Genomic DNA, 21,729 nt, shown 5'->3' with positions numbered 1-21,729 from the left:
GGTGGGAGATATGGGTTTTCAATGCTGTTGTCAAACCTAGGTCTTAACACAGGCTGTGGTTGACGACATGAACAGGTCACAAAAGAAGAACCAAGTTGTGAGATGATGGGTTGTATTTCCAGAGAAGTGTTATCTTGGGGAAGACAGGAGACAATGTTAATAGACAAGTGGCAACTCAACAAAAGCATCAGGAGATATGATGTACACATATAATTTTAACCATTATCCTGCTAAGATTTGGTATTAAAACAGTTTTTTTCTTTCATATGTGCCAAGATATATAGTTTTATGTTAATTGTATAACTAAACTGATAAAATACATTTGCATGGAGAGGACAAAAAAAATCTATCCCAAAGAAATTACATCCCAAAACCAAGATAATGTGCATAGTATTTAGCTAATTATGTCACTTTTTTTTTTTTTTTTTTTTTTTTTTTTTTTTTTTGCTGTCTGATGCTGGTTGTGTCTGATAACAGACAAGTGATGGAAAGACATTTTTTCCAGCTAACTGCATAAATTTAAATTGACTCATGATTCTGGCAGTTTTCCATAACATAATGAACAATGAACTAAGTACCAAGTTGATTCCAGTTGGTTTTGAGTTTTGAATTTTAACTGTCTGTCACTATTATTGAACAGCCAACAGTGGAAAAGTCAGGCAAGGTATGTTTATTAATATCTGTAAAATATGACATGTAATCCTGTGATATTTACAGATCCATCAGAGCTTGAAGAGAGCAAGAGCAGAACACAGGAGAGAGGTTAAGATAGTTTCTCAGGCCAGCCTCTTAGACCATCACCCACTGGAATCTATGAGTCTTTTCAGTAACACTGGGAAACAGGCAATTCAAAAATGGGCCAACCAGTACAGGCAAATACAGAAGAAGGAGACATGCAAGAAAAACAAGGAAGCTGCCTTACTAAACTATCCTGGAGATCTCTCTTATCAGGACTTGCAGGAGGAGGATATGGAGGTGGAGTGGGTAGAGGAGGAAGATTATATTGATGAGTTTGAATAAAAGATGGTATTGAAAATTGATGGACATTTTACATTGTTTTATTTTTCCTTAAGGTAATATATATATATATATATATATATATATATATATATATATATATATATATATATATATATATATATATATATATATACAGTAAGCCCCCGCACTTGGCGAATCTCAGCTTGGCGAAATTCAATTTTGGAGGAAGGGTGGCCACTAGGTTTGCCACCCGTCCCGTAAAATACGGAATCGTCCCATATTTGAGAATAAAATGTTGCGTCCCATAGCGGTTTGTTCTGTATTTTCCCGAGTGCCCACTGCACCTCTATGATGAATGCACCACATTCAATATCATTCTGAAGAAGCTCAGAGAATATGCTGAATGGAAGACCAAAGATGTGGCTGCCAGGTGGGTGTCTGTTTTACAAGGAGCTGACCTTCCTAACATGTCTATTATAAGCCACATACTGAGCATCCCAGAATCTACTGGATATGTTGAAAGGATCTTCTCCAGGATGGCCAGCAAGTGGAGTGAAAACAGGAACAGGTGCTCTGTGGAACTCATGAGTGAGCTCCTGATCACTCTCAACTTTGAGCAGTCCTGTTCAGAATTTCACAGCAGTGTTTTGAAAGACAAAGAGTTACTCAGTGCTGCAAGGAGCAATAAGAAGTACACTTGGAAGAAGAATAAGTAAAAGAGGAAATCCTGTTGACATAACTTGACTGTGTATCCAGCCTTATATAACAATGTTCATTGGTAATAAAGAACCGTAAAAATGACTAATTGTTTTCTTGACTACTCCTTTACTGACTACTAAGTGACTCCAGAGGCTAATGTGGTATGTAAAATCATTTTGTTGGTTTTATTACTTGATGTATAAGTATTCTATGCATTTTTCAGAAATTTGGGACTTTAAAAACAACCGGTTTTTTCCCGGGCCACCGGAACGCGCCACGCGCCCGAAATGTCCCCGGTAGAGGTGTCCCTTATTTTATTTTGTAAAAGGTGGCAACCCTAGTGGCCACGGACCATCGAGGGCACGCTCCGCGATTTGAATTCAAACTTGGCGGCCGCACGGCGAACCACGCGGCTCCCCGGTGACGTCAGACCTCTCTCTAAACCTATCAGAACGCAGTGTGAGAGTCCCCTTCAGCCAATTTGTTTGTGCTACCCTCTGTTTTGCTAGCGTGGGAACAAATTCTGGCGATTTACCGTCAACATGTCCTCTACCAGCGCAACAGGCGGTACCGGTGGGGGTAAGGAAGTAAGTGGGCGAGGGAAGCGGATAGAAAAACGGGAGTTGCAGCCTTTATAATATCATGTCTTATTAGCTTTATTTATTGTTTATTGGTCTGTTTTGTATATGTGTTCTAATATGTGAAGGCAAAAGATTTTATTTCAGCTTGAAAGATGGTATTTTAGGGATCAAAAGAGGGACTTTGGCAATAATCAAATACTGATTGAGGCATTTTTTAGGCAATTTATGGTATAAAAAACTCGTGCTTGGTGAAGTTCGCATTTGGCGGTAGTTTCGCCATACTGATTAATTCACCAAGTGTGGGGCCTTGCTGTGTGTGTGTGTGTGTGTGTGTATATATATATATATATATATATATATATATATATATATATATATATATATATATATATATATATACTTGTATAAGAAAGATTTTAGGGGGGATTTGTTACTGCAAAAGGAATAGAATTTGCCCTTGCATGAGCTAAAAAGATTGTCAACTAATCTAATATCAATAAGTTCTGAGTTCTAGCTAAAAGTTTCTAGTGGACTCTATACCATAGTTTGCTGATAACGCACACGTGACACACAGTCAAAAGGACAACAATACACCCCAGGACAGCTACAATAGAAACAACAAAGAGGAAAGACTGCTAGCAACGCGATATTCAGGGCGGTATTGGCAGGTATGCAGAGACGGGCAGCAATGGGAGAGAGCTGGCAACTCAAAACATAAACAACGGAGTAGTTGCCAAGTTCGACGATACAACAAGCTACAACCTTCCCTTGGAACAATAATTTTAATGATACTACTACAGAGTGGTGATATCAGCACCAATCCCGGCCCCCAGTGTAGAAATGTGAATGAAAATAGTGTGAAGACAAGAGAGGAAGGAAAAAGACGCCCTAAATATCCATGTATGCATTGTGGAAGAGGAATTATTAAAACCAGCAAAACAAAGGAGTGTGAAGAATGTAACTGCAAGGTACACATAAAGTGCATAAAAAACGTAATATATAACAAGAAAAGTGAAAAGAAAATATGTGAATTGTGCAACAAAGGCATATACACGAACAGTAAATCGTTGATATGTGTTCTTTGTAATAAGGTAGCTCATTTAAAGTGCATTAGAGGTAACCTGAAACACATCACATGGCAAGAAAGACAGTGTAAATACATGTGTAATTCGTGCTGTCTAGCTGAATTGCCTTTTCAGGAGGAACATCACAGTGACAATGCTCAGGTAAATGTAGAAATATGCAATGATTTAAACGAAGGTAATGAACATCCTGACATCACTACACCATCCAAATCTGACAGCAAAATTTACGAATCATTTAATAACAAAGGGTTACACATAATACATATAAACAGCCGCTCACTCATGAATAAATTGGAGGAAGTTAGATTATTGGCACTTAAAACTAATGCGGCAGTAATGTGCATTTCAGAAACTTGGCTTGACGATTCAGTTACCAACAATGAAATAGAAATTAGTGGATACCAGGTAATAAGAAAAGATAGAAATAGGAATGGAGGAGGAGTGTGTATGTATATAAAATCATGTTTAACCTTCAACCAGAGGAATGATATAGACACTGATGGACTTGAAGTTATTTGGTGTGAAGTACTTTTGCCAAAAACAAGACCTATTATTGTTGGTTGTTGCTACAGACCTCCGCAGCAAAATAATTTCTTAGATTTGCTAGAAGAAAATGTTACAAAATTTTCCCAAGAGGATGAAGTGATAATTCAGGGTGATATGAATATATGTTTTCTTAAGAGAATAGGGCAACTGTACAAAAGGTATGTAAACTTCATGAAAATGTTTGGTATGGAACAACTAATAAGTGAGGTGACCAGGGGAAACTGGTAAATCATCAGCTATTTTAGACCATATAATATGTAGTAAACCTGAAAAAAATTAGTCAACAGGGAGTACTGCCAATAGGAATTAGTGATCACTATGTAATATACTGTACTAGAAAGACAGTGAAGGCATGTATAAATAGTCATAAGAGTATCAAGATCAGATCAATGAAAACATATGATGCACAGATATTCAATGAGGAATTAGGGAGCCAAATCTGGAACAATGTTTATGAGGCAGAAACAGTCGATGAAGCATGGAACAATTTTAAAACATTTTAATTAAAGTAATTGACAAGGTAGCTCCGGTAAAAGAAATTAGAATTAAACAAAGAACCGAACCATGGATAACTCCGCAAGTGCTAGACATGATTAAAGAAAGAGATAGACTTTTAGGTGAATATAAAAAGGATAAAAACAGCAAAGATAAATATGACAAATTCTGCAAATCAAGAAACAAACTACAACAAAATATAAGAAAGATAAAATCTACATATATCTCCGATAAAATACAAGAAAACTATAACAATAGCAAGAAATTATGGCAACGGCTCAAAAATTTAGGTTATTCTGGAAAATCAAAAGAAGATACAAAAACAGTGCTTAAAATTGAGGAAGAACTATGTTTTGACGGAAAGAAAATAGCATCATACTTTAACAAATTCTTTACAACCATAGCATCAAAGTTGGTTAGTAAATTGCCATATGCGGATAGGATTTTCACTACGGACTCTTATAATTTCAAAAACTACTACAGATCCAAAGGACTTATAGAAAATAAGTTCAAACTTACTGGGACAACTGAAGATTATGTATTCAATTTACTAAAGAAACTAGAAATAAATAAAAGTACCGGTTTAGACTGTATACCAGCGAGGTATATAAAAGATGGAGCACCAATACTAAAAGGTCCAATAACTCACATTATCAATAAGTCAATATATACAAATGAAGTGCCACAAGGATTCAAAGAAGCTAGAGTAAAACCACTGTACAAAAAGAGTAACAGGCAAGAAGTAAGTAACTACAGACCAGTCAGTATCCTTAATATAATATCTAAAGTACTAGAAAGAACTATATATGATCAGTTATCGAATTACCTAAAAGAAAACAATATCATTTATGAATTTCAATCAGGTTTTAGAGACAGTCATTCCACAGATACATGTCTGACTCATTTACTAGACTTACTAAAAACTAATATGTCAAAAGGGATGTATACGGGCTTAGCTCTCCTGGATCTGCAAAAAGCATTTGATACTGTTGACCACCATATCTTGTGTGAAAAATTAAAAGCAATGGGTGTAGAGTCAGTGGAATGGTTTTACTCTTATCTAAGTGGAAGAAGCCAAATCGTGAAAATTGATGAACATTGCTCGGAAACCAGAAATATATCCTGTGGGGTACCACAAGGGAGCATTTTAGGTCCACTACTGTTCCTGTGTTATGTAAATGACATGAAAATCAGTGTCTCATGTAAACTGTTGCTATATGCAGATGACAGCATTTTGATTGTTCCACACAAGGATGTAGATATTATTAAAAATAGACTAAGTAAAGAACTGGAATCATGTAACACCTGGATGATAAATAACAAGCTGTCTCTGCATTTAGGAAAAACGGAAATTATGTTAGTGGGATCAAAAACAAAACTAAAAAATGTAGATGATTTTAATATAACATGTCTGGGTCAGGAATTAAATGGTGTAAAATCAGTAAAATACTTAGGAGTTCTTTTGGATCAGTATGTCTCAGGAGAGCTAAACTGTACACAGATTATCAAGAGGATAAATGCAAGGTTAAAATTCATGTACAGACAAGCAAAGGACCTTGATAAGAAAATTAAGAAAACCTTATGTAGCGCCCTAATTCAACCTCATTTTGATTATGCATGCTCCTCTTGGTACTCTGGACTGACAAGTAGATCTAAGAAACAACTACAAATATGTCAAAACAAGATTATTAGATTTATTTTAGGCTTAGACCCCAGATCTCATATAGGACAAGCGGAGAGAAAACAAGTAAATATGCTTAGTGTTAAGAATAGGGTAAAAGAATTAAAATTAAGCCACGCACACAATATTCATAACAACAGAGGACCAACATATCTTGCAGAACACTTCCAAAGGAAAACAGATACCCATACAATTAGGACAAGAAATAATGATTTGAACTTTTGTATGTCAATCGCACAGGGTCCCTCAGCACATACATTCTATCACACAGCCATTAGAGACTGGAACTCATTACCAAAAAACCTACAAATCATAAAATCCAAACACCTGTTCAAAGTAGCTCTCAGGAAATATTTACAGGATGAAGAAAGAGCTGCTGAATCAAATGACTATGTTTATTTTTAACCATGACTGTCTTAGAATGTAGATTTAGGCTTTACTGTTAATTTTATGGAAGAGTAGGTAAATAAGTCTTAGATTTAGTATTACTGTGTGCCATTTCTATATGTATAATGACTCCTGTGCTGTCTGCCCCATCTTGCTGGATAGAAAAAGGGACCCTACTGGAAATAAGTTGTTAAACTTTAGTTGGTCATCCTGGAGGAAATATCTATGTACATTCAGTGGTTTTATACTATGCCTGTAATGCACATGAAGAATCCAAATAAACTTACTTACTTACTTACTTACTTACTTAGCGTCACATCCCCTCTCCCGATTCCCGCCACTTCCCGCCCAATCCGTTCCTTTCCGCAACAAAACAAGACGTTTACATCATTAGCCATTCATGACGACATGAACCAAATTTGGCGGGAACAGTGATCGGCAGATAAGAGAATCTGGCACGTATATCTTATTAGTACTGATAAATGTGTATGAAAGAAACTGGGCGAATGAAGGGAGAGACAGAGAATGTGTGTATGTGTGTTTGCAAGCAGAGATAAGACAAGTGTAATACATGTAGAACTATAAGTGAGGACTACTCCTTCTCATGCAGGAAGCTTAAAGCAAACGAGATAACGTGGGAGGGCAAGCAAGGAGAAGAGGGAGATGATAGGCCGCCAAGTCCTGTGAGGGTCAAGGACTATGCAGAGACGATAGTGCCTCTTTACTCCGGGGAAGACTTCAAGAAACACTTTCGTATGCAAAGGGAAACTGTTGAAGTAAGTAGTGAAGGACATGGATAACTTGGTTAATTGATTTGTGGAAAGGGTGAGGCAGTGATGGACGGCAACTTAGAAGGAAAACAGAGGTCGTGTTTTGGGCATAAACAATCCTATATATTGCATAAACTAAGAAATCTATTAGTATAGATGTGATCTTTTCATCATAAGAAACAGAAATAGTAGATCCTAAATACTATTTCCAAGCCTTGCCGTCATTAACAACTGCCTCCCCCTACAATGCATAGAGAGAAATTGGCTGGGCCCACACAAATTGCAGTTCCAGGCGATACACTATTGGTGGTTTTTAATATTATGAGTGTTTACATATTATTATTATTAACACTTCTAAACTCATTAGCCATTTGGAAATAATTTCGAAAATGGACTCCACACCAACCTCTCTGACTTAACCTAACATAGTTCAAGAAATAATTTTCAGCTTGACAAAGTCATAAATATTACTAATAATGAGATGTTAGTAACCATGATAATAAAAACATACATAGTGTATTGGCAGAAACTGCAATAAAACCCTGGGGCCCCTGCCTTCACCAGGCACTAGAGTTCCTTTATAAAACAATGAGTATTACACAAAATTATTAACTAATTATGTGTGAGGCTCTATCTGTCAGTGCTTTGCTTTATGTAAAAAGATGCTGGATTGTCAGTGGTCATTGCAAGAATGCCCAGTAGCTTCCTTGAATTATGCACATAATGTTATGCTAGCACACCATTGTCTGTATGCCACCATTTTTGCCTATGAAGATTATTAACCTTACCTAACCCAAAGCATTTCATACTTAAAACTTAGACTAGCCTATTATAGACAAAACTGGCTTTACTTCAAAGTTAAATTTTTCTACCTTCCTTATCAATCACAAGACTCAGAGTGATGGGCATCGCATGTAAGCATTTATTCGCATCAGGATGCATTTCACTGAAATATTACACATTTTTTAATTAGGTTCATAATATGTACTAATCAATATATGCTTGCTATGCATCACAAATCACTACTTTTCACATTGCCAATATCACAAAGTAAGATTTGATTTGTGAAAAAAAATGTTGTTAAAAAAAAAAAAAATCAACTATTCTTCAAAGGTATCAGAGCTCTCATGCACAGGGTCATAGTGAAGAATAACTAGGTCAAAAATGTATTTTCATATGTACTAGCAGTACTTAGAAATGTTGTCCCTGGCAATGTGCCTGATAACATCTAATAGGTATTTTCATGTCCACATGACTCTTGAATTCTTGAACTAAGTGGTGGTAAAGCATTTGGTGTGTTATCGGCCATGTTCCATTTGGACACAGACATATTTTCTGGAATTATAGATTAAAGATTAACTGCAATTTTAACTCGACAGGAAGTCTGCCGTCTGCTTGCCCCACACCTGCCTGCCAAGATCATTCCTGTATCCAAAAAGGTGTTGGTTACGCTGTGGCTGCTGGGGAACATTGAGTCATTCCGCGGGGTTGCTGATCGGTTTGACCTTGGCAAATCGTCTCTTCACCGTGTTCTTTTCCAAGTCTGCAATGCACTGAAAGCCATAAGAGGTACTCTCATTGCATGGCCAACACGAGATCAGCTTCCACAACTGGCTGATGACTTTTTTAGAAGAACAAATATGCCTGGAGTAATAGGAGCCATTGATGGGACTCACATCCCTATCCCAGGGCCGTCACATGAAAGACAGGCATACATAAATAGGAAAGGTTTTCCTAGCATTCAGTTGCAAGCTGTTTGTGATGCCAAACTTAGGTTCATTAACATTCTGACAGGTTGGCCTGGTTCTGTACATGATGCCAGAGTGTTTAGAAATAGCCCACTTTACACTCTGTTGGAAAATGGTAATCTTCCTGAAGATTATCATCTATTAGGAGATTCAGCCTATACTCTGCAGCCTTACATGCTAGTTCCATATAGAGACAATGGACACTTGCTTCCATGGCAGGTTAATTTTAATCATATCCACTCCACTTCAAGGGTTGTCATCGAGAGGGCATTTGGGCTTCTGAAATCAAAATTTAGGCGGCTACAGAAGTTAGAGATGATTGATGTAGAAAGAATCCCTTTAGTAATATCTGGTGCCTGTGTGATGCATAATATAATTTTAATGAAGGAAAACTTAAACCTAGATTTAGAGATTCAGCAGGACTTAGAAGTAATTGGACATGATGTTGGAGTTGATAATGTTGCAGCACGAGAAGCACGTGCTGCGGCAGTTCAGAAAAGGGATGAGATAGCCACTGGCTTGGCCATGCACATGTAAATAGATAATTTGTAATCATGTTAAGTCAAAGTACAAGTTTAAATTACTTACCCTTATTGTAAAATATTTTCATTTAACCCGTTCTGCACGGACAAAGAAGAGCGGATTTTCAGTTTGATAGTTTAAGGAATAGAGCAAGCTTGAAATACCCCCTGCCTTTGACAAATAGCTTAAAATACATTCTTTTCATAGACCAGTAAGCTTAATATATCCTTTCATTTGTCCCAGCAAGCTTAAAATACTCATGTTCTGCCTCAAGTCATGCCGTGCTGAGAGGGTTAAAGTTAATATTTAGTAAAATATTTAAATTTGTTAAAATCATGTATGAAACAGTAGTTGGGTTTGAATAAATGCCCCGCAAACTACCTCCACTGTGGGCCTCTGTAGCAGCAGCCACCATGGCGGTAGGTGCCCGAGCGTCTGTGGGAAGAAATGCGACACATATAACACCGTCTTTTATTGCTATAAATACTAATATTTTGGTCATATTGCCTTATTCCAACATTCTACAAGGGATAACAGACTTACCGCATTGTTTTTGATGTTCTGTGACATCAAGTAAGCTATCAAAGTAGCGTTGGCAGCCCCCACACTGAAAGCATGGTGGTGAAGAGGTGGCCATCTTTGCGGTTTGTTGATAAACAAAGGCGGTTGGTGTAAGTCCACAAGACAAGGTAGGCGTGAGGCAGGTGTGCGCCTGAGCCCAGCTGGTAACGGGAGGCTTGGGGGCTCCAGTGTGGCACGGGGTTGTTCCGAGAGTCCTCAGTCCCGCCACTCGATCTGCAAGTTGTCACCATCAGACGTGTACACCTGTGGCTCGAGGCGCTGCAGGGATGGATGAAGGGAGCGCCAGTGTGACTGTGACTCTTGCCATGCCCTGACAGACCTGCCTTCCACACCACGCTCTCACTACGCCCACCGGAACACATCATTGCCATAGTTGACATATCCTACTCATGTTTCATCGATTATTTATTCCTTATTTATACTGTTATTTATTAGTCACTTGTTCTGACTACCTTTGGTAATAAAAAATTGAAATGATAAACATAAATTATTTTTTCTAATATAATACCTATTGCGTACTTGTGTACACACACACACACACACACACACACACACACACACACACACAGAAAGAGAGGATTCTCACAACAGTATATTGCAAGAATGGCATGTTAAAATTGCAAAAAACGTGCCTTAAAAGATAAATAAGTGAAATCAATTAGTTAAACGAAAATTAAGACGCATTGTTAATAAAACTGTCGAAAAATTTTATAGGCGAATAATTAAGTGAGTCAGTGAAATGACGGGATGAATGTAGACAGGCAGAGTCAGAAGCATCAAAGGAAAAGACGGGAGGACGGTTGTCACAAGTTCAGGAAGGACACCAATGAGAGCCAGACTGGATGTCATGATATAGTGTTGTTAGCGTTACATCAGATAGTGCTACTACTATTGCTGATGTTGTTACTCCTACTGCATCCTCTCCTAGCTCACTGTATTAATAAATATAACTCCCCATTCTCATAACGCCTCCTTTGCTCCTTTCACCAACAAAATAAAAGAAAAAAGAAAAAACTTTGACTTCGCCGAAAACTCTTCCCTACACGAAGTGAACTTGGCGGTAACAATTCGTACCAAACATGAGACAATTTAGCACGGACGTGTAACCTGCCTTGTGATGTATCTTTTTGTGATGTGTGTGTGTGTGTGTGTGTGTGTTTTGGGAATAATGAGCATTCTCTCTCTCTCTCTCTCTCTCTCTCTCTCTCTTCTGGATGTAGGATACCACATCCGTTCTAGCGCTCGTAAATGTATTAACTATAAAGATAAGGTGTTCATAAGGACAATAATCTCTTATGTACTATCTATGTACCTAACACGTCATATATATATATATATATATATATATATATATATATATATATATATATATATATATATATATATATATATATATAAAGACGTTTTAACATATGCGATTACGTTTCCATTCGCTGGAGACAACACATTGAGCGGGTCGAACTAAACAAGCAGTGGAAATCTATGACTGGACGACTCATATAATAACTCAAATATTTTACATGATTTTCATATTAAAGCTTTACATTTTTTTCTTATTCTTTCTTCGTCAGCTGCTAATGAAGAAAAAAATACAGAGAAGATGTAAATGATGTTTACATGATATGAAAAGTATTTTAATCAAAGAAAAGAAAATAATGTGAATACAAAAAAAACTGTTAATTCATTAATATGAGGGATTATTTATCTATTTGTTTATTTATTAGTTTAGCTACCATTGCCCCAAGAACATAGTATATAGTTTCGATGATAATTTAGTTTGATTTAATTTTATTCAATTTTATTTATTTGCTTCCATTTTCATATAGTTTATTTTATCTTTATTCATTGATTGATCTCTTTGTTCATTTAATTTAATTTATTATAAAGTGTGTGTGTCTGTGTGTGTGTAATTAACCTCGGTCGCCTGCTGTTCACCCAGCCAGTCTTCCCCATTTCGGAGCGAGCTCAGAGCTCATAGACCGATCTTCGGATAGGACTGAGACCATAACACACTCCACACACCGGGAAAGCGAGGCCACAACCCCTCGAGTTACATCCCGTACCTATTTACTGCTAGGTGAACAGGGGCCACACATTAAGAGGCTTGCTTATCGGGACTCGAACCCGGGCCTCTCGATTGTGAGTCGAGCGTGCACACACGTGTGTGTGTTTGTGTGTGTGTTTTTTTTTTTTGTGTGTGTGTGTTGTGTATGTGTTTGTGTGTGTGCATGTGTGTGTGTTTTTTTTTTGTGTGTGTGTCTGTGTATGTGTGTGTGTGTGTTTGTGTGTGTTAGTTTGTCTGTGTGTGTGTGTGTTTTACTGTTTGATCTGCTGCAGTCTATGACGAGACAGCCAGACGTTACCCTACGGAACGAGCTCAGAGCTCATTATTTCCGATCTTCGGATAGGCCTGAGACCAGGCACACACCACACACCGGGACAACAAGGTCACAACTCCTCCATTTACATCTCGTACCTACTCACTGCTAGGTGAACAGGGGCTACACGTGAAAGGAGAGACACCCAAATATCTCCACCCGGCCGAGGAATCGAACCCCAGTCCTCTGGCTTGTGAAGCCAGCGCTTTAACCACTGAGCTACCGTGTGTGTGTGTGTGTGTGTGTGTGTGTGTGTTTGTAATGAAGAAATAATGTGTATAGTTTTGGTTTCTTATCAAAAATATACTAATATATGTTTCAGAAGAAGTAGTAGTAGTACTAGTAATATAAGTAGTAGTAGTAGTAGTAGTAGTAGTAGTAGTAGTAGTAGTAGTAGTAGTAGTAGTAGAAGCAGTAGAAGTAGCAGTAGCAACTCGCATTCTTTGGCTCTTCGTAAGTTCGTACCCTTGCTGTCCTTCATGTGTGTCTAGAACAGTGGATACCAACTTGTGACACGTATTCCACTTGTGGTACGGGAAGGCCTTCCAAGTGGTTCATGAGTACTTTCGGGATCATATGCGTTTTTCAATTCAATTAAATTCATTCATTTCCCCCAAAAAAAAAAATATATATATATATATACTATTGCCTCACACAAGACAATCTGCTGGAGAAGAAACAGATGCATCCCTCCCATTAAAATGAGTTTTTTCCTTGTTGTTAGTACATTTGTGCGTTCTACTTGTGAATAATTTTAATATTTGCTTGAATTAAGTTTTTCTGGAACTACTGTATGTGGTACGCGACGACTGTGCAGGACTTCCAAGTGATACTCGCTCAGGTTTGGGAACCACTGACCTAGAGGACGCCCCCATAACACCTAGACCCTTCCTTACCCTTGACACCATGCCTTTGCCTCTCTTCTCTAGCTGGGGCACCAACCGCCGTCTCCACGCACTCATAATGAATGAACTCTCCCTTCTGAATCACGTAAGAGGTTTTCAGTTCCTGCCTTTCCACGAGATTTCCCAGTAATGCAAGGATGACTAATTATTTTATTTGTCTCTCTCTCTCTCTCTCTCTCTCTCTCTCTCTCTCTCTCTCTCTCTCTCTCTCTCTCTCTCTCTCTCTCTCTCTGTGTGTGTGTGTGTGTGTGTGTGTGTGTGTGTGTGTGTGTGTTTATATATATATATATATATATATATATATATATATATATATATATATATATATATATATATATATATATAAACATAATTTCCGTAAACAGGCATTTGCGATGTGATCTTTAATACAAGAAACACACTGAGTGATTTCTTTTATCGAGTGGCATCGTTTGTCCTCTAAGGGAAGTTATCATGACGTAATGTTGAGACGGAGTTGACTCAGTTTAGCACAGGGATTCTCAACCTCCGGATAATTACTCATAAGTGTGTAATTTGGATGATTTAAATGAGAAATGGAATGCTGAGAGAAATGGCATCCATATTATAGGCAAAAGTGTAATTGTTTGTACAGTATGGAAGTGAGACAGAAAACATAGAATGGACGTGTCTCTTAGTGGACAAGTGGAAAATGCTGAGCATGGCAGCCACAGTCCAGGGGACTTTTTCTGCTCGTTACTCACTTTTCATACAGGATACTTGTCCATGGCCACCGACTACAGCTAAGAATAACCCACGACTACAGTTATTAAAGTCCTACACACATTAAGTCCATATATATAACCACTCTAATGTTATTAAGTCCATGCATGTAAGTTACCTCCACTGGGTACCGACCCACTAAATTCCATTGGCTTATGCACACATCATATCATCAGATTATGGCCCACTACATTCTGCTGCTCTTCAGGCGACCATGGCCCACAGTTTAGGAACCACTGGACCGCCCCAACCGGAGAGCAGTTCCCACTTTTATATTGTTCTCTGTTTGCATTGTTTTACTTTTCTTTAACGTAATATATATATATATATATATATATATATATATATATATATATATATATATATATATATATATATATATATATGTATATATATATATTTATTTATTTATTTATTTATTTATTTATTTGTTTGTTTATACATATACATATATACATACATACATAAATACATACATAAATTCTCTCCCTTCCTTTAACGTCCCGCTACACACACTCTTATCAGTAATAACAAGAAACACGTGCTGGATTCTCTTATCTGCCGATCATTGTTGACGGCAGGTTCAGTTCATGTCATGACGAATGTCTGACTATGTACAGTTCATGTCGTGACGAATGTCTTCGTACAGCTCGTGTCGTGATGAATGTTTGACCATGTATACGTTTTGTCCTGTTCAGGAAAGGAAAGCAGGCGGGAGGGGAGGGCTCCTTTATAAGGTGGGCGGGAGGAGGTGTAACGTCAGTATTTATAAGGGCAGCTAGTGAGGATAGCACCAGTGTGCAAAGCAACGTTAGCAGTAACAGTAGCACTATCGGAACTACTACTAACATCACTACTATGGCAAATCAATTCATCATGGCATTCAGTTTGGCTCTGATCAGTGTTGTCCTCACCGTACCCCTGACAGCAGCCTTGCCACCTCCTCCTCGGCCTGCCGCCTCTGACGCTGCCTCCATGCAACCCATCATCGCTAACGGCACCATGGTAGCCGTGCCCGCCATGAGCGAAACTTTCCTCTTCTGCTGGGTGGACGGCGCGCTCGCTCACCAGGTGTGTAGCAGCAGCAGCAGCAGCAGCAGCAGTAGTAGTAGTAGTAGTAGTAGTAGTAGTAGTAGTAGTAGTAGTAGTAATACTGAGTAGTGAAGGTGGGAAATAAATCTCATATTGACCCAGGAATAGGCTATTTTTATTACTTTTATTATTTTAATAAAAGTATTCCTGGGTCAAACTGAGATTTACCTACCACCTTCACTACTGAACTGTCCATATAACCATTTTAATACTACTACTACTACTACTACTACTACCATTAGTGTTAACAACAATCATAATGATGATGATGATGATATAATACTAACATCAATCAATGGTGACAACAACTTGCAGATCGAGTGGTGGGACTCTCGGAACAACCCCGTGCCACACTGGAGCCCCCAAGCCTCCCGTTACCAGCTGGGCTCAGGCGCACACCTGCCTCACGCCTACCTTGTCTTTGTGGACTTCCACCAACCAGACGTGTACACCTGTGTGGCTCGAGGCGCTGCAGGGATGGATGAAGGGAGCGCCAGTGTGACTGTGACTCTTGCCATGCCCTGACAGACCTGCCTTCCACACCACGCTCTGATACCTTCTCACTACGCCCACCGGAACACATCATTGCCATAGTTGACATATCCTACTCATGTTTCATCGATTATTTATTCCTTATTTATACTGTTATTTATTAGTCACTTGTTCTGACTATCTTTGGTAATAAAAAATTGAAATGATAAACATAAATTATTTTTCCTAATATTATACCTAATGCGTCTTTGTGTACACACACACACACACACACACACACACACACACACACACACACACACACACACACACAGAGAGAGAGAGAGAGAGAGAGAGAGAGAGAGAGAGAGAGAGAGAGAGAGAGAGACAGACAGACAGACAGACAGAAAGGGAGTTTTCTCACAACAGTACATTGCAGGAATGGTATGTTAATATTGCAAAAAACATGCCTTAAAAAACAAATAGATTAAATCAATTAGTAAAACGAAAATTAAGACACACTGGTAATATAACTATCCAAAATTTATATAGGCTAATAATTAAGTGAGTCAGTGTAATGACGGGATGAATGTAGACAGGCAGAGTCAGAAACATCAAAGGGGAAGATGGGAGGACGGCTGTCACAAGTTCAGGAAGTTCAGGGCCGGACTGGATACCATGATGATTTATGTTCCATGGTAGTGTTGTTAGCGTTACCTCAGATAGTGCTACTGCTATTGCTGATGTTGTTACTCCTACTGCATACTCTCCTAGCTCACTGCATTAATAAATACAACTCCCCATTCTCATAACGCCTCCTTTCTTTCTTTCACCAACAGGAAAAAAAAAAAAAAAAAACTTTGACCGCCGAAAACTCTTCCCTACACGAAGTGAACTTGGCGGTAACAATTCGTACCAAACATAAGACAATTTAGCACGGACGTGTAACCTGCCTTGTGATGTATCTTTTTGTGATGTGTGTGTGTGTGTGTGTGTGTGTGTGTGTGTGTGTGTGTGTGTGTGTGTGTGTGTGTGTGTGTGTGTTTTGGGAATAATAAGTATGCATTCTCTCTCTCTCTCTCTCTCTCTCTCTCTCTCTCTCTCTCTCTCTCTCTCTCTTCTGAATGAAAGATACCGCATCCGTTATAGCATTCGTGGACGTATTAACTATAAAAATAAGGTGTTGATAAGGACAACAATCTCTCATGTACTATCTATGTACCTAACACGTCAGATATAACGATGTTTTAACAGATGAGATTACGTTTTCTTTCGCCGGAGGCCACACATTCAGCCGTAATCTCTATTTCCCTCACGTTCAAGATTTCCCCAGGGGATATCTCTCCCAGGATAGGTCTCCCCTAGGGGGAATTTAGACCCAGGATAATATTCCTCCCCTCCTCACCAATATTACCCCCACCACCCATATACACAAATCACTTCAGCTTAACGATACAGTGATTCGATTATGAGACAGGGACTTTTTTTTTTTTTTTTTTTTTTTGCATTACGGAAAAAATGTCAACAACAGGCGATAGGGAAGGCTGCCTAGTTTCCATTTAATTTTGGTCTGGAAAATTATGGCATCTAGTCTCATTTGAACAGTTTTATTGAGAGAATGATCCAAGATCTACATAGTAATCCTCTTTATAGCACTGGTATTGGAACTCGTTTATTTTCTGTTCATGTTTTTTATGTTTCGGTTGGAGAATGTAACTGTGTCCACTAAGGGGAAAGACGCCCCTGATCAACGTAAGAAATCAAGGTTAGCTGAGTGCCAGATTACGCTAAGTGTAAGGGTAGCAGCAGCTACATTAACTACTATCAACATAACGCCAGAGGCAAACTGGCAAATCACTTAAGTCTAACAATACAGGGATTCGATCCTCAGAAGACAGGGACTAAAGCATTGCAAAAAACATATTGGTAGAGATGAAACAATTGGAAAGATAGCTGCTAAATATCTTGTTAAAAGCATTAAAGAACTTAACATGACGTCTCTGACCTGGGCTGGGAGCGAGGAGTGACCGTGACTGGATGTACTTCCTTTACCCCTGTTTTGTGCAATAAAGCACGTGGAGCAAGTGACTCTTTCATTGTTTCTCATTTATGTACGGGTTGTCCTTCCCTATCTTTACTCTTATCTCCCCCTTCCCTTGTCCATAGTGCCATATGACCTATGTTGTCCTTGTCACATTTACCTCCGTCATAAGCATTACATTACATTATATTACTTGCACTTGGTGACTTGAAAACAAGGGTGTGGTTTCTATTATATGAGGGGATGAAATGGCCAAAAGGGAGGAAATATATCCTGGATCTTTAATTCCCCCCTTTGAAAAAACAGCCCAGATCAAATTTCTTCGGGGGTGAACAGGAATTTAATGTACGCTATTTTTCCCGGGAGGAAGTGCCAGGGGGGAAATTTTTCCTGCTGCACCGGCCGTATGAAACAAGTGGTGGAAAATTCATATGATAACTTCAATATTTTACATGATTTTTTATATTCAAGCTTTACATTATTTTCTTATTCTTTTTTCTTCAGCTGCTATTGAAAAAAAAACACACAGAGAAGATGTATATGATGTTTACATGATTTGAAAAGTATTTTAATCAAAGAAAAATTAATGTGAATAAAAAAAAACGTTGTTCATTCTTTAATATGCGGGATTATTCATCTACTTGTTTATCTATTCATCTATCATTGCTCCAAGTATAAATTATAGTTAATAGTTTCGAACATAATTTAATTTGGTTTAATCTTATTTCATTTTATTTATTTACTTCTTCCATTTTTTTTTTTTTTATTTTATCTTATCTTTATTTATTGATTGATTTACTTATGTATTTAATATAATGTATTATAGTGTGTGTGTGTGTGTGTGTGTGTGTGTGTGTGTGTGTGTGTGTGTGTGTGTGTGTGTGTGTGCGCGCGCGTGTGTGTGTGTGCGTGTGCATGTGCGTAGAAGATCTCACGGTAATTTCATATTTACTGGTTCGCCTTTGTTAATTTTAGTGCACTGAACATATCACACATTGTGTTTATTGCTTTAAAAAGGTTTTAAAGATCTGTATTGATCAAAAGAGTTAAGTCTTGTAATTTGGACCAAAATTTATTTCTAATTTCTGTAATGTATATATTTTTCTGTGGTCAATAAACAATCTGAATCTATCTGAATCTGTGTGTGTGTGTGTGTGTGTGTGTGTGTGTGTGTGTGTGTGTGTGTGTGTGTGTAATGAAGAAATAATTTACACAGTCTTGCTTTTCAATAAAAGAAAATGCCAAAACGTACTTCTGAAGTAGTAGTAGCAGTAGTAGTAGTAGTAGTAGTAGTAGTAGTAGTAGTAGTAGTAGTAGTAGTAGTAGTAGTAGTAGTAGTAGTAGTAGTAAAAGCAGTAGTAATAGTAGTAGTAATAGTAGTTGTAGTAGTAGTAGTAGTAATAGTAGTAGTTGTTGTTGTTGTTGCAGTGGTCGTAGTAGTAGTAGTAGTAGTAGTAGTAGTAGTAGTAGTAGTAATAGTAGTAGTAGTAGTAATAGTAGTAGTAGTATAAATGAAGTATGTACTAGCAATACGAATTCCTTGGCTCTTCGTGCCCTCGCTGCCCTTCCTGTCCGTCTAGAGCAGGTGTGGGCAAACTGCCGCCAGCGGGCAGTATGCGGCCCACCAAAAGAATTCATGCGGCCCGTGAAATAATAATATTGTGAGCATTTCATTTTTTTCCCGTAGGCGTGCATATGCGTGGGAGAGAGGCTTTATCTTTATAAGCCTTTTGTTTTGTATTCTAAAATATTATTATTATTATTATTTTTTTTTTTTTATATATACCATGTGGACTTTTCATGGGAATTTATGGTTTTGTGTGAATATAGTATGCGGTCCTATAAGATTGTGATTTCTTTTAATGTAGCCATAGCACTGAAAATTTACCTATCCTTTCTCTAGAGGACACCCCCATAACATCCACACCGTCCCTTGCCCTTGACACCATGCCCTCGCCTCTCCTCCCTGGGACACCAACCGTCGTCTCCACTCACTCATAATGAATGAACTCTCTCTTCTGAATCATCTGTGAGGTGGTCAGTTCCTGCCTTTCCACGAGATTTCCCAGTAATGCGAGGATGACTAATTCCTTACTTTGTGCTCTCTCTCTCTCTCTCTCTCTCTCTCTCTCTCTCTCTCTCTCTCTCTCTCTCTCTCTCTCTTCACCCCTTCCAAACACACATACTTATCAGTAATAGCAAGATACACGTACTGGATTCCCTTATCTGCCGATCATTGTTGGCGGGAAGTTCAGTTCATGTCGTGACGAATGTCCCACCATGTATACGTTTTGTCCTGTTCAGGAAAGGAAAGCAGGCGGGAGGGGAGGGCTCCTTTATAAGGTGGGCGGGAGGAGGTGTAACGTTAGCATTTATAAGGGCAGCTAGTGAGGATAGCACCAGTATGCAAAGCAACGTTAGCAGTAACAGTAGCACTATCGGAACTACTACTAACATCACTACTATGGCAAATCAATTCATCATGGCATTCAGTTTGGCTCTGATCAGTGTTGTCCTCACCGTACCCCTGACAGCAGCCTTGCCACCTCCTCCTCGGCCTGCTGCCTCTGACGCTGCCTCCATGCAACCCATCATCGCTAACGGCACCATGGTAGCCGTGCCCGCCATGAGCGAAACTTTCCTCTTCTGCTGGGTGGACGGCGCGCTCGCTCACCAGGTGTGTAGTAGTAGTAGTAGTAATAGTAGTAGTAGTAGTAGTAGTAGTAGTAGTAGTAGTAGTAGTAGTAGCAGTAATAGTATTAATGATAGTAGTAGGTTGTTGTAATAAAAGCAGTAGTAATACTGAGTAGTGGAGATGGTAGATAAAGCTCATATTGACCCAAAAATAGGCTAATTCAATTACCTTTTTACTTTGATAAATGTATTCCTGGGTCAACCAACCACATCACTGCTCAACTGTCCATGAAACCATTTTAATACTGCTATTACTATCATTAGTGTTAACAACAATCATAATGATGATGATGATGATATAATACTAACATCAATCAATGGTGACAACAACTTGCAGATCGAGTGGCGGGACTCTTGGAACAACTCCGTGCCACACTGGAGCCCCCAAGCCTCCCGTTACCAGCTGGGCTCAGGCGCACACCTGCCTCACGCCTACCTTGTCTTTGTGGACTTCCACCAACCAGACGTGTACACCTGTGTGGCTCGAGGCGCTGCAGGGATGGATGAAGGGAGCGCCAGTGTGACTGTGACTCTTGCCATGCCCTGACAGACCTGTCTTCCACACCACGCTCTGATACCTTCTCACTACGCCCACCGGAACACATCATTGCCATAGTTGACATATCCTACTCATGTTTCATCGATTATTTATTCCTTATTTATACTGTTATTTATTAGTCACTTGTTCTGACTATCTTTTGTAATAAAAAATGAAACAAAAATGGTAAATATTTTTTTTAATACCTATTGCGGTATACTTTGTGCACACACACACACACACACACACACACACACACACGAGAGAGAGAGAGAGAGAGAGAGAGAGAGAGAGAGAGAGAGAGAGAGAGAGAGAATTTCTCACAATTGTATATTGCAAGAATGGTCGCGTTAAATTTACAAAAAAGCATGCAGTAATCAATGTAAAAACAGAGTAAAAACGAAAATTAAGACACATTCTTAATAAAACGGTCTCAAAATGACAAACGAAAAAATAAGTTAGTGTAATGACGGGATGAATGTAGACAGACAGCATCAGATGCATCAAAAACAGGAGACGATGGGAGGACGGCTGTCAGAATTACAGAAAGGACACTAATGAGAGCCGGACTGGATACCATGATGATTTAAGTGCTATTTAACACTACTAAGTTTTCTGTGCCCCAATCAGAAATCTTCAAAAGATCAGAAGTTAGGCGTTCTGTGGCGTCTCTGCTTGATCTATTTACTTTCTGAAAGGTTAGTCGTCTCTGAAAAGACGTGGAAAAGTGTAGAGTGGTATCTTCAGCGTAGGAGCGCATAGGGCAAGAAGTTTGGTTAATAAGAACAATGA

General features: G+C 38.6%; 4 protein-coding genes across 10 annotated transcripts in view; all 4 read left to right on the top strand.

Annotated features, from left to right (window-relative positions):
• LOC123514614 (putative ribosome-binding factor A, mitochondrial) overlaps nucleotides 1-1,049 on the top strand; it is a 10,501-nt gene extending 9,452 nt beyond the window's left edge. For 6 of the 7 annotated variants that reach the window (XM_045272592.1, XM_045272595.1, XM_045272596.1 and 3 more), the window contains exon 7: nucleotides 718-1,049. In XM_045272592.1, the coding sequence (XP_045128527.1) occupies nucleotides 718-1,020 (303 nt within the window). In that variant the 3' untranslated portion in view covers nucleotides 1,021-1,049. The remainder of the gene's footprint in view (nucleotides 1-717) is intronic. The other variant, XM_045272598.1, reaches the window with a different exon arrangement.
• A 1,781-nt stretch (nucleotides 1,050-2,830) lies between these two features.
• On the top strand, nucleotides 2,831-10,134 carry LOC123514615 (protein ALP1-like). Its single transcript, XM_045272600.1, has 3 exons — nucleotides 2,831-3,487; nucleotides 7,066-7,231; nucleotides 8,605-10,134. The coding sequence occupies exons 1-3, from the start codon at nucleotides 3,480-3,482 to the stop codon at nucleotides 9,508-9,510; spliced, it is 1,080 nt and encodes a 359-aa protein (XP_045128535.1). The 5' UTR covers nucleotides 2,831-3,479; the 3' UTR covers nucleotides 9,511-10,134.
• A 4,725-nt stretch (nucleotides 10,135-14,859) lies between these two features.
• On the top strand, nucleotides 14,860-15,881 carry LOC123514620. The gene is made up of 2 exons (XM_045272607.1): nucleotides 14,860-15,172; nucleotides 15,509-15,881. The coding sequence occupies exons 1-2, from the start codon at nucleotides 14,960-14,962 to the stop codon at nucleotides 15,716-15,718; spliced, it is 423 nt and encodes a 140-aa protein (XP_045128542.1). The 5' UTR covers nucleotides 14,860-14,959; the 3' UTR covers nucleotides 15,719-15,881.
• A 4,202-nt stretch (nucleotides 15,882-20,083) lies between these two features.
• Nucleotides 20,084-21,121, top strand: LOC123514619. The gene is made up of 2 exons (XM_045272606.1): nucleotides 20,084-20,382; nucleotides 20,737-21,121. Exons 1-2 carry the CDS (start codon nucleotides 20,110-20,112, stop codon nucleotides 20,944-20,946), a joined length of 483 nt encoding a protein of 160 aa, XP_045128541.1. The 5' UTR covers nucleotides 20,084-20,109; the 3' UTR covers nucleotides 20,947-21,121.
• Nucleotides 21,122-21,729: the final 608 nt, after the last annotated feature.

This window comes from Portunus trituberculatus, chromosome 38 (genome assembly GCF_017591435.1).
Source record: "Portunus trituberculatus isolate SZX2019 chromosome 38, ASM1759143v1, whole genome shotgun sequence".
NCBI classification, from domain to species: Eukaryota; Metazoa; Arthropoda; class Malacostraca; order Decapoda; family Portunidae; genus Portunus; species Portunus trituberculatus.
The sequence above is the reverse complement of the archived record's forward strand: the minus strand, read 5'-3'. Positions and strand labels throughout refer to the sequence as shown.

What these genes read in the sequence shown, in the direction of transcription:
- LOC123514615 (XM_045272600.1), top strand. An exon ending in TGCAAAGGGAAACTGTTGAA is followed by an intron (nt 7,232 to 8,604) that starts GTAAGTAGTGAA and finishes TTAACTCGACAG; the next exon opens with GAAGTCTGCCGTCTGCTTGC.
- LOC123514620 (XM_045272607.1), top strand. Translation starts at nt 14,960, where the DNA reads ATGGCAAATCAATTCATCATGGCATTCAGTTTGGCTCTGATCAGTGTT. An exon ending in ACGGCGCGCTCGCTCACCAG is followed by an intron (nt 15,173 to 15,508) that starts GTGTGTAGCAGC and finishes AACAACTTGCAG; the next exon opens with ATCGAGTGGTGGGACTCTCG.
- LOC123514619 (XM_045272606.1), top strand. Translation starts at nt 20,110, where the DNA reads ATGCAAAGCAACGTTAGCAGTAACAGTAGCACTATCGGAACTACTACT. An exon ending in ACGGCGCGCTCGCTCACCAG is followed by an intron (nt 20,383 to 20,736) that starts GTGTGTAGTAGT and finishes AACAACTTGCAG; the next exon opens with ATCGAGTGGCGGGACTCTTG.